Below are 12,470 nucleotides of genomic sequence, written 5' to 3'. Positions count from 1 at the left end.
TCACCTTCCTGGTATTGCCTCAGTCCATTAATTCTGTCATTTTGGGATTTCCTTGGCTCAAGTAATCTCTTGGGGATCACTGTGCCATAAATAATGCCTAAATCGTGTAAAAGTGAATAATTCTTATTCTATTCACGGACCTACCTTACCGGCAGTTTATGCTTCCTTCCATGATGTATTTAACAAAATTGCTTCGGACAGTCTTCCACCTCACCACCCATGGGACTGCCCTATTGACCTCATACCTGGAAAACCCATTCTTCCTGAGACCAAAGCCATGTCTCAATATATTTCCGAAAATTTGGAAAGTTGTTTAATCAGAAAATCCTTCTCTCTGGCAGAGGTTGGCTTCTTTTTTGTTAAGAAGAAGGGTGGTTCCCTTTGCCCCTACATTGACTATTGGCAATTACATGCCATTACTATACAGTACAGGTACTCTCTACCTCTTATCTTTGAACTCTTTGAGCGGATCAGAAATTCCAAGATCTTTTCAAAACTGGATCTTCGAGGTGCATACAACCTCATCTGTAGACGCCAAGGGGACGAATGGAAAACTGCTTTTAACACCCGTGACGGGAACTATGAATACCTCGTCATGCCCTTTGGCCTGTGCAATGTCCTAGCAGTTTTACAGGCCATTGTTAACGAGATATTTTGAGACCTTCTATAAGCGATCCAACAATTTATTGATTTTGCAAATTACTATCAACAATTTATCCAGAACTTTTCCACCATCATCGCTCACATTACTAAACTCGCAAGACTACTGGATTCTCTCACAATAATTACATCCAAAATCTTCTGATTCCTCCCCTTTTTTCATTGTTTTGGTCAAAACCATGTGCTTCCTGCTTTCACCCATAGTCCTGGTTCTTCTGTTCCTGCCACAGATATACTGGTACAAATGTTTTATCGCAACTGGTCTTCAACTAAAACCAAGCTCTTGGAATCTTCCTCTCGCTACAGACTTGCAGCAGACTGTCGACAAAAATCTTCCATGTTCTCGGGGATAAGATTTAGCTATCCACCCGCAGCTTGAAACTTCGAGTGCCTTCCATGAAGTTTTCCCTGCGGTTCATTGGTCTATTTAGTATTACACAAGTAATTAATCCTGTAACCTATAAACTCCTTCTCCCATCCTCTCTTAAAATATTAAATTTCTTTCATAAACCTTTGACTAAACCTCTAGTACAAGTTTTTCAGAGAACCCCCTCGCCCTTCTCCTATCCCAACCTTTTCTGGTGATGAATACGAGATTAGTCACATTCTGGACTACCGTCTTTTTAAGGTCAACTTCAGTTTTTCGTCATTTGGAAAGGGTTTGGCCAAGAGGAAAGATCTTGGGTAAAAAAGAAGAATCTCCATGCTCCTCAATTATTGGAAGATTTCTATAAACGTTTCTCGAGTAGTCCTCGTGTTGAGAGGAAGGGAATGAGTACGGTCATGCGCCATCGCCACACTTCTCCTCTGCCTCTTCTGCCGGGCGCATCCCATTGCCTAGCAATGAGACGATCTCCTTCTCCTAAAGGTACTTTGCAGGCGCATGCACAGAGGGCGTCATGTCCAGTTGCTAGGCAATGGGACGCTCCTTGGAGTTCTATGTTGGCGGTCAGCGATGCCCTGACTGCCAGAATTTTCCTTGGCCAAACAGGAATGTCTCCTCCCTACATAAGGAAGTCCCTGGCACCTCCAGGGTGCCAGAGTATTAGGTCTTGCCCCCTCTGCTCCAGGGTCTCTGTTCTGTCTTCTGACACTCCGTTCGGATTTGTGGCTTTGACCTTGACATTCTCCTGGACTTCTCTTTTAGTTAACCGTTCAACTCCTGACTTCTCCTCCTGGTATTTTGACCTGTGGTTTGACTCTCCCTTTGGATTCTGCTTTTGTACTGCATGCCCATTCTTTCCTTCTATTTCACTGGTTACTGATCAGGAGGGCCGCAACCTGTGTGTGCCTAGTGGAGAAATCCAAACTCCCTTGCGGAGGAGCCTGGTGAAGACCAGGGGCACGTTAGATTCCATGACTCCAGATTGAGTATCATCAATACCAGCAAGTAGACACTATTCTTTTCTCGTGCTTGACAATGAGCACACCCGCAAACAAAATACCTTCATGTCAAATGTTGTCAGGACGGATAAATAAACAACTTACACCAGCAAAAAGTGTCTGTGTAAAAGGAGGGTGGAAGGGAATGGTGGAGGGGAGGTGGCAATCCATATGAAGGTAAAAAACCCATAAAACCTTGGAGGCACGTAGCTAACCAGGCCTTTGCCAGAGAAAAAATAGGAAAAGATCCCTTCAAGAAGGCCTGATATATGTCAAGAAGGCCTGATATATGTCAAGGAGGCATCAGGCTTCGAGCTCCTTAATTGCTTTAATGCTGCGACTGAAGACCCGTCCAAAGCTGCGACTGTAGCCACCCCAAACCTAAATGAATGGGCACCACAGTGTTTTGGGCCCAAGCTGATAATACAATGGACCACACAAATTATGCCAAATCGAAATCTAGGCAGAGTGAAGCATCCCTTTGGAACAAAACATGTGGCGCCCCCGGCAGACTGCCAGTTACACAAAGTACAGAAGGCTGCCGGACATATGGTCAGATCAGCCAGAGGAGGGATGTAGTCTCAAAGTCCTTTACCCAAATGGTGTGTCAGGAACCTCCAAATGTTGCCCACAATATGTGTGCCTCCGAGTAACATGTGCCTAGCAAGCATCCTGTTGCTAGCAATGTGCGTCGGCTGCGAGGCCTTGTAGCTATCAGACTTCCCTCTTCCAAACTGCATTGTAGCTGCAATGTAAAAACACCTCCAAAGCCGCAGCGGTAGCTGCCCCAATCCTAATCGAATGGGTGCTGTATCCTACTTGCTCTCACTTGCAGTTTAGCCACGGGAGAAAAATTAATGTGTATAAACCCTGCCATCTAACGCCTACATACTCTGTGCCAAATCAACTGGACATGTGGCCGTGGTTGGGTCTGCTTGTGAAACAATGGAGACCAAAGTTTGTTATGTAAATGGTACTTCTTGGACCTATGAATTTTGGTCAAACAAGTGTCTCTGCAATATAGCCATCTAAGAAGACAATAGTTGTTGGTGATCCCCAGATTATAAAATTTCTTTTTAGTTAATTTTATCATTATATATAGTCAAAGGGAGGTACTACCGCTCTCCGGGTATCTCCACCCGAGCCTCAGTACACTGACACTCACATTAATTCTCCTCATTGTGCAGGCTGTCAGCAGCAGTTTGCACCTGTGCTATGCTTCACCTGTGTTTGGCCTGTCTAGCCATTGGTCAGTTCTCCTTTATAAGGCTCCTCCCTTCACCTTTTCACTGCTGGTTCTTCGAGTCTACACCTGGCCTGTATCAGCTTCCTGCTCTCCGTTGTATCTACCCCTGTGTCACGGGCACTAGGAGTTTTACCCAGAATTCACCAGGTGTAGCTACACTTACCAGAGGTGCGGACCTCTGGGTAGTGTGGTGAATCAGTGGAACAATAGAATAGAGGAAAGGATATAATAATATAAATGCTAAGTCTTGGCACCGTGGAACTGTGATGGTACAGCAGATTAATAAGCAGGATACAATGAGGAAAGAGTCCAAGTGCCTTAGCACGCAGGTAGCATATAGCAGGCCAGTACTTGATAACTGGATAACGTTAGGCAAAGACCAATCAACAATGCAGTAGAAGAGTCAGCGACTTGCAGCTATAATACAGAGGCACTTGTAGACTTTAGTCCAGCTCATAGGTACAATACTGAGTAGTAGCTATATCACAAGGAGACATGAGTGGTCTACAGCTGGTAGGTTTCACCACAGATAGGTAGAGAAGACTTCTCCAGCGCAGGTATGTAACGGAATAGCGCGAGTGGTCCGCAGTTGGCAGTTTACATCACTGATGAGAAGAGAAGACTTGTCCAGGTGCAGGCATATAATGGGGTAGCGTGAGTGGTCTGCGATTGCCAAGTTTTACCACTGATGTGTAGAGAAGCCTTGTCCTAGCGCAGGCATGTAACCGGATAACGTGAGTGGTCTGCAATTGGCAAGTTGTACCACTGATGTGAAGAGAGGACTTGTCCAGGTGCAGGCATGTAACGGAGTAACGTGAGTGGTCTGCAATTGGCAAGTTTTACCACTGATGTATAGAGGTTACTTGTCCAGGTGCAGGCATGTAACGGAGTAGCGTGAGTAGTCTGCAATTGGCAAGTTTTACCACTGAAGTATAGAGGAGACTTGTGCAGGTGCAGGCATATAACGGAGTAGTGAGAGTAGTCTGCAGCGGCTAAGTTCTACTACTTATGTGAAGAGGAGACTTGTCCAGGTGCAGGCATATAACGGAGTAGTGAGAGTAGTCTGCAGCGGCTAAGTTCTACTACTTATGTGAAGAGGAGACTTGTCCAGGTGCAGGCATATAACGGAGTAGTGAGAGTAGTCTGCAGCGGCTAAGTTCTACTACTTATGTGAAGAGGAGACTTGTCCAGGTGCAGGCATGTAACGGAGTAGCGAGAGTAGTATGCAGCGGGTAAGTTCTACTACTGATGTGAAGAGGAGACTTGTCCAGGTGCAGGCATGTAAATGGAGTAGCGAGAGTAGTCTGCAGCGGGGAAGTTCTACTACTGATGTGAAGAGGAGACTTGTCCAGGTGCAGGCATGTAAATGGAGTAGCGAGAGTAGTCTGCAACGGGGAAGTTCTACTACTGATGTGAAGAGGAGACTTGTCCAGGTGAAGGCATATAAATGGAATAGCGAAAGTAGTCTGCAGTGGGTAAGTTCTACTACTGATGTGAAGAGGAGACTTGTCCAGGTGCAGGCATGTAACGGAGTAGTGAGAGTAGTCTGCAGCGGGTAAGTTCTACTACTGATGTGAAGAGGAGACTTGTCCAGGTGCAGGCATGTAAATGGAGTAGCGAGAGTAGTCTGCAGCGGGGAAGTTCTACTACTGATGTGAAGAGGAGACTTGTCCAGGTGAAGGCATGTAAATGGAATAGCGAAAGTAGTCTGCAGTGGGTAAGTTCTACTACTGATGTGAAGAGGAGACTTGTCCAGGTGAAGGCATGTAAATGGAATAGCGAAAGTAGTCTGCAGCGGGGAAGTTCTACTGATGTGAAGAGGAGACTTGTCCAGGTGCAGGCATGTAACGGAGTAGTGAGAGTAGTCTGCAGCGGGTAAGTTCTACTACTGATGTGAAGAGGAGACTTGTCCAGGTGCAGGCATGTAAATGGAGTAGCGAGAGTAGTCTGCAGCGGGGAAGTTCTACTACTGATGTGAAGAGGAGACTTGTCCAGGTGAAGGCATGTAAATGGAATAGCGAAAGTAGTCTGCAGTGGGTAAGTTCTACTACTGATGTGAAGAGGAGACTTGTCCAGGTGAAGGCATGTAAATGGAATAGCGAAAGTAGTCTGCAGCGGGGAAGTTCTACTACTGATGTGAAGAGGAGACTTGTCCAGGTGCAGGCATGTAACGGAGTAGTGAGAGTAGTCTGCAGCGGGTAAGTTCTACTACTGATGTGAAGAGGAGACTTGTCCAGGTGCAGGCATGTAAATGGAGTAGCGAGAGTAGTCTGCAGCGGGGAAGTTCTACTACTGATGTGAAGAGGAGACTTGTCCAGGTGAAGGCATGTAAATGGAATAGCGAAAGTAGTCTGCAGTGGGTAAGTTCTACTACTGATGTGAAGAGGAGACTTGTCCAGGTGAAGGCATGTAAATGGAATAGCGAAAGTAGTCTGCAGTGGGTAAGTTCTACTACTGATGTGAAGAGGAGACTTGTCCAGGTGAAGGCATGTAAATGGAATAGCGAAAGTAGTCTGCAGTGGGTAAGTTCTACTACTGATGTGAAGAGGAGACTTGTCCAGGTGCAGGCATGTAACGGAGTAGTGAGAGTAGTCTTCAGCGGGTAAGTTCCACTACTGATGTGAAGAGGAGACTTGTCCAGGTGCAGGCATGTAACGGAGTAGCGAGAGTAGTCTGCAGCGGGGAAGTTCTACTACTGATGTGAAGAGGAGACTTGTCCAGGTGAAGGCATGTAAATGGAATAGCGAAAGTAGTCTGCAGTGGGTAAGTTCTACTACTGATGTGAAGAGGAGACTTGTCCAGGTGAAGGCATGTAAATGGAATAGCGAAAGTAGTCTGCAGTGGGTAAGTTCTACTACTGATGTGAAGAGGAGACTTGTCCAGGTGAAGGCATGTAACGGAGTAGCGAGAGTAGTCTGCAGTGGGTAAGTTCTACTACTGATGTGAAGAGGAGACTTGTCCACAGCAAACGGATAACACGAGCAGAAACAGGAAACACTTTAGAGTCTCAAGGGAATGAGAACCAAGAACAGGCAAAGGTAATAGGGCAACAGGTGCCTTAAGTACTGAGAGGTGATTAATTAACCAATGAGACTAGAGGTGAGGTTTTAACAGTTCAGGGTTTCTGCACATGCGCAATCTTAGTCAAGATGGCGGACGGCCACGGCTCAGGACAGGCGCCGGCAGGAGCGAGAGAGACCCATGTCCCAATCTAGAGGCACTAACAGTCCGGTGAGTGACACCCTGCTATCTACTCTGCATGCACCGCTGACCTCCGCTGATCCTTTCCACATCCCCGTGGTAAGCTGTGTTTCACCGTCTGCTGCATACCTGGATACCGCTGATCTCTGCTCACCTGTTCCACTCGTTAGTGGTAATCGCTGTGATCAATGCCCGCTACCTACTCTGCATGCACCGCTGACCTCTGCTGATCCTTTCCACATCCCCGTGGTAAGCTGTGGTTCACCGTCTGCTGCATACCTGGATACCGCTGATATCTGCTCACCTGTTCTACTTGTTAGTGGTATTTGCTGTGATCAACGCCCGCTATCTATTCTGCATGCACCGCTGACCTCTGCTGATCGTTTCTACTCCCCAGTGATAACAACCGTGGTTCATCGTCTGCTGCCTACTCTGTACCCCTGTGAACTTGGCATAAATGTTCCACTCCTTAGTGGTATTTGCTGTAATCAATGCCCGCTATCCATTCGGCATGTACCGTTGACCTCTGCTGATCCATTCCACTTCCCAGTGGCATAGCCGTAGTTCATCCTATGCTGCACATTCTATTCCATTGGACTTTGCATGCATGTTCCATTCTTTAGTGGTAATTGCTATGATCATCATAGGCTATTAGAACTGTATTTCTCTGAACGCTGTCAAACCACTTTTCTAATCTGTCTCACTGGGAATTTCCCTAGAGGGCCGCGACCTGCAGGGTGGAAGCCGCTTAAGCCTAGATTCCGTTGCGGAGATCCCTGGTGAATACCTTCCATTCTGTTAGACTCCGCGCCTCTAGGGGAGTCTAGCCAATACCAGCTGAGACAGCAGGATCTCACTCATCCTTCGTGTGCAAACCTGACACAAGTGTTGCATTATGGTGCACTTAAGACAGTGTTTCAGCAAAAGTGTTAACATTGTGTAAAGTGAAGTGAATAAAAAGATTATACTATGAAATAATTTCATTGCAATATTACTGTCTAAAAGTGTGTTATAATATGCCCTCTGCGCAGCGCCGGTGCTAGGGTCCTTGGCGCCCTAGGCACACTTTAAATATCGGCGCCCCCCCGCCGCAGGTATCCTGTCAAAATTGGCGCTTCCCTCCCCCCCCCACGTCTTTCCTTATCTTACCTGCATTAAGCTGCTCCTCTCTGCTCTGTCTTCTCCCCTCCACTCACATACACTGTCGGGCCGTGATGATGATGTCACGCCCGACAGTCAGTGAGCGGAGGGGAGGAGACAGAGCAGAGAGGAGCAGCTTAATGCAGGTAAGATTCATAACCCCTTCCCCCGTTCCCTCCCCGTGGATTTCTCTGCCGCACAGTTTCAAACGACAATAGTCAATGTTTTTTAATTTTGAGGCGCCCTGCAGAGCCCGGCGCCCTAGGCAATTGCCTAACCTTGCCTAATGGGAGCGCCAGGCCTGCCTCTGCGTAGAAATTAATGTAGGTAACAAGCTGGACATTGTGGTGTACAAACACAAAAGAGTCACAGAGATGTTATCTAAATTGATTGAAAGCGCCAGGTATTCCGCTTAGTAAAACATGGACGCATGGTATCCCCATGAAGCTGGTGTTTTAGCTAAATTGAACATGTGTAAAGTGCTGCAAGTTCAGAACTGTACTTGGGCATAATCACAGTGTTACAGCTTCATCTAGACAGTATGGCATAATATGCCCTCAAAATAGAAATCAGTGTAGGGCACTTAAAGCTAGGATAAGACCCTCAATATTTACCGAATAAAGAGCTGTCAGACATGCTCTGGAACAACAAAATAATTGGAGCTGTGAGTCCGCAGACTGGGTGACACAGGTTGAAAACTGGACAAATTAGGTCAAATTAGACTGAACATTAATGTGATATTATTCCAATTTTATTTGTATAGTATCGTGATTGTATTATAATCATATACAGAGATTATCTCATGTTGGGGGGAGTAGTATATGGAATGTGCTGTATGTGACAGCTCACACCTAATTGTGCACTTTGGGTGATCTATGAAAATGTACATGCCCACAATTAAAGTGTAAATTGTGCTCCAATGCTGACAACGAATCATCATCATCATCATTTATTTATATAGCGCCACTAGTTCCGCAGCGCTGTACAGAGAACTCACTCACATCAGTCCCTGCCCCATTGGAGGTGATTTACATCCATGTCCAGGGATACAAAATAAAACAAAATGACGTGCGTGGATCCTGCTCAGCAGTGTCACTGATATTTGTATCCAAATGCTACTTATTATCTGAGTAATCTGCTTTTCTCTTTGTTACAGTATCAGAGACATATAGGATATACTAAAACAAATCACCACTCTCAGTAAATCCTTGTGGTATGGGTGCACTCCTTCAAGCTAACAGCAGATATTATGTAGCTGGAACACTGTCTTGCAGTAGGTATGAGGGAGTACGTATTTGAATATACAGTTTTATGAATAGACTGTATTCACAGATGGACACAGCAGATAAAGGATTAATTCTAGTAGTGAACTGTTGTAGCCATGTCTCTTCCCAGCCCCCTTCTAGTGAGAGTCACTGCTGCAGGCCTGAGCAGAGCTGAACTGGTTAAATCAGGAATGGAAGAGCAGAAACACTTTTAATCATATCTGGCAGCAGTTAGCATTGTCCTATGAAAGCTGATGCAAAGCAAGCTCCTGAGGGAAAGCAGTGCACATCACTGACCATTCTGCAGGAAGGACCAATGAGCATACGAGCAAAATCTATGCAAGAGCCAATGACAAATCACTGTGCACTGACTGATAGAGAAAGAAAGTAGCCAATAGAGCCCTGGATTACATCTGAGCATCACAGACCCTATTACAGCTGGGGATTGTCATGGGAAGGGAGTAGGAGGAATGAGATGTATCAGAAAGCAGAATAACAACAAGGGACATTCTCTCATCTTTGACCCTAAATAGATGCACATAGAGTGACAAGGTGTCCAATGGATTTCTGCCACAATGGCTGCTCTATATCAGAGCACTGACTCTTCCTCCCCAAATAAATTTTTGGCACTAAAAGACGTCAGAGAAGTAAAGGAAGAGACCAATTTGGATGAGAAGCTCTTCTTGTTGGCCTGCGAGAAAGGTATAATCTATCTATCTATCTATCTATCTATCTATCTATCTATCTATCTATCTCTCTCTCTAATAATTAAATATGTTTTTAAATAGACCAAGCATATTATGCAGCATTGTACAATAGAGGGTCAAGAACATTACATGACAAATACAGACTTATATGCAGATAACATCTATTATGTGGAAACCTGGTATTCAGAAAGTTAAAAAAAGTAAATCTTGCTTCTATGTGATATTGTCATACACACAGACATGTACACTAAGTGCCTCCTTCTACAGTCACTATATAAAATTCTATCTATCTGTCTCTGTCTATCTATTGATCCCCATCTACATTCATCTCCCAATGAAATCTGTGCTGTACAAAATATGCACAGTTTTCCGCACTCAGGGAACAGGGCTCGCTCCCTAATACACTATTATTTAATTTAAAAGTTTTCTATAATGGAATATATAACCCTGAATTTAAAATACACCTTGTTAAATCTAGTCCTTAATGTTCTGTTTTTTGTTATAACTCATGTTTTGCCTGTTAGAAAGTGTACATAAAATAAAGCAAGGTGAATCACATTTTGGAAAGCACAATAATTAATCTGTTACATAGAAACATATAAACATAGAATTTGTCGGGAGATAAAAAACGCTTGGCCCATTTAGTCTGCCCATTTTTTTTGTTAACTTATGGTAACCAAACACTATATGGTCCTTTAATCTCTGTAAGGATATCCTTATGTCTATCCCAAGCATATTTAAATTGCTTTGCTGTATTAACCTCTACCACCTCTGATGGGAGGCTATTCCACTTATCCACTACCCTTTCTGTGAAGTAGTTTTTCCTCAAATTTCCTCTGAACTCGCTTCCAGTATCAGTGCATGTCCTTGTGTTCTATTCCTTTTTAAAAATGTTTCCCTCCTGTTAAATCCCTTCATATATTTGAATGTTTCTATCATGTTCCCCTGTTCCCTTCTCTATTCCAAACTATACAAATAAGATCTTTTAGTCTTTCTGGGTAAGTTTTCTGCTGTAGGCCATGCACCATTTTAGTTTCCCTTCTTTGTACAGTCTCTAATGCATACTCGCCAACTTTGGCAAGATTAAATCCGGGAGGAGGCGGGTGTGTGGAGCCGGGGCTTGTGATTCACGTCAATTAGCCCCACCCCGTAAACAGACACAATCATTTCTAGCCTATTATAGAATGGGGCGGGCCACGATGACGCGTGATTCGCATAATCATCATCATCAACATTTATTTATATAGCGCCAGCAAATTCCGTAGCGCATTACAATTGGGAACAAACATTGATAAGACAATACTGGGTAATACATACAGACAGAGAGGTAAGAGAACCCTGCTCGCAAGCTTACAGTCTATAGGACAATGGGAGTTAGAAACACAAGGGCAGGTGCTACATCATATTGCACAATGGACCAGCTAGAATGCAAAGGTAAAAGTATTGAGTGGGCTGTGTGTGTAGCAGTGTTGGTCAGAGGGTTGTTGTCTTGCGTTAGCAGTGTAGAGGATGGTAATAGGGTAATCTAGGGAAATTAAGATGGTGGTTGAGGAATATCATAAGCTTGTCTGAAGAGGTGGGTTTTCAGTGAACGCTTGAAGGTTTGAAGACTAGAGTAAAGTCTTATTGTGCGTGGGAGGGAATTCCACTTAACCACTTAACTGATAAAAAGCCAGATAAAGAGCCATAATGGGGATACAAATAAACCATGCACCTGATCCCCCCACACCTAGACCAGTTCCACTCAAACCCCATTCAGTTCTGTCAAAATCATGCCTATATTATCCTGAGGCCACTCCCCTTTCATGAGTCCGCGACTTGATTGCAAACACATGTTCTAGCATGCATACGCGACCATCTTCACAATCACTTGGCACTCACACTGTCCTTCTAGCTGGTGCAAATGATTTGACTGCAAAACACCTAAGAGATGACCAAAGCTTGAATCGGATGATTGATATCCCTTCAAAAAAATAGGCTAGTAATAGGCTAGTGAAAAAAATACTAGTAAATAGGCTGTGTATTCTAGTACACAATGCACAGACATAGGACACTCCCCTTGCCCAATATTAGGTCATTAATGAATATAATCATGATCAAATTCAATTGGATCTTAAATACGGATACTGAGAAAAGTATACAGCAGCCAAAACCATGTAAACAGCGCAGAGCAATTTGTCAACATTTAAAAACATGGATATGTCAAGGCCAAATATTTCTAGGAACAAATCGTCCAAACCTTGACATGTCAGTAGAAATCAGGGTCAGTTGGTAAATATGCTGTCATAGTCCTTTTTTAACAATCTCAAGTGAAACACTACAGATTTCCCATTTAAAAAAATGCTGTGTAATCTAGGTTATTATTGTACTGCAGGCTCCGGTAGCGGTCTGCTTTCCCTGCATGGCGGCGTTGGTGGTGGTCTCCTGGACCACCACCAACATGCAGGCTTTATGCCAGGCATCATTGAAGAAAAAACATTCTACTTTTGAATAAGTCCCATGAGATCTAAAAGGCAAATAAAAATAAGTCATTTATTATTAATTTCTTCTATTACAGGTGACTATTACATGGTTAAAAAGCTTCTGGAGGAGAACAGCACAGATGAATTAAATATTAATTCAGTAGATGTCTTAGGGAGAAATGCTATTACAATAGCCATTGAAAATGAGAATTTGGATATACTACAACTTCTTTTAGATCATGGCTGCCAGGTACATTCCGCTATATTGTTTCTGATATATCTGTTACATGTGTGTTATATAGTAAATTAATGTCACCATTTGTCTTTTGTTCTACTTCATTCATGCTTACCAAATCCAGTTGTAGGAGGTGTAAGATATGTTATTAAGAACAAGCATTAACCATTT

The 12,470-nt window shown here is 44.0% G+C and overlaps 1 protein-coding gene across 2 annotated transcripts in view; it reads left to right on the top strand.

Moving 5' to 3' along the window:
* Window positions 1-9,285: 9,285 nt before the first annotated feature.
* The window catches only part of TRPC1 (transient receptor potential cation channel subfamily C member 1), a 71,494-nt gene continuing 68,309 nt past the window's right edge, over window positions 9,286-12,470 (top strand). Inside the window, exons 1-2 of one of the 2 annotated variants that reach the window (XM_075201934.1) lie at window positions 9,286-9,597; window positions 12,160-12,314. In XM_075201934.1, coding sequence (XP_075058035.1) covers window positions 9,471-9,597; window positions 12,160-12,314 — 282 coding nt within the window. In that variant the 5' untranslated portion in view covers window positions 9,286-9,470. The remainder of the gene's footprint in view (window positions 9,598-12,159; window positions 12,315-12,470) is intronic. The other variant, XM_075201935.1, reaches the window with a different exon arrangement.

The sequence above is a fragment of the Mixophyes fleayi genome, chromosome 3, assembly GCF_038048845.1.
Source record: "Mixophyes fleayi isolate aMixFle1 chromosome 3, aMixFle1.hap1, whole genome shotgun sequence".
Classification (NCBI taxonomy): Eukaryota; Metazoa; Chordata; class Amphibia; order Anura; family Limnodynastidae; genus Mixophyes; species Mixophyes fleayi.
Note: the sequence above shows the minus strand (reverse complement) of the source record. Positions and strands in the feature narration are given on the sequence as shown.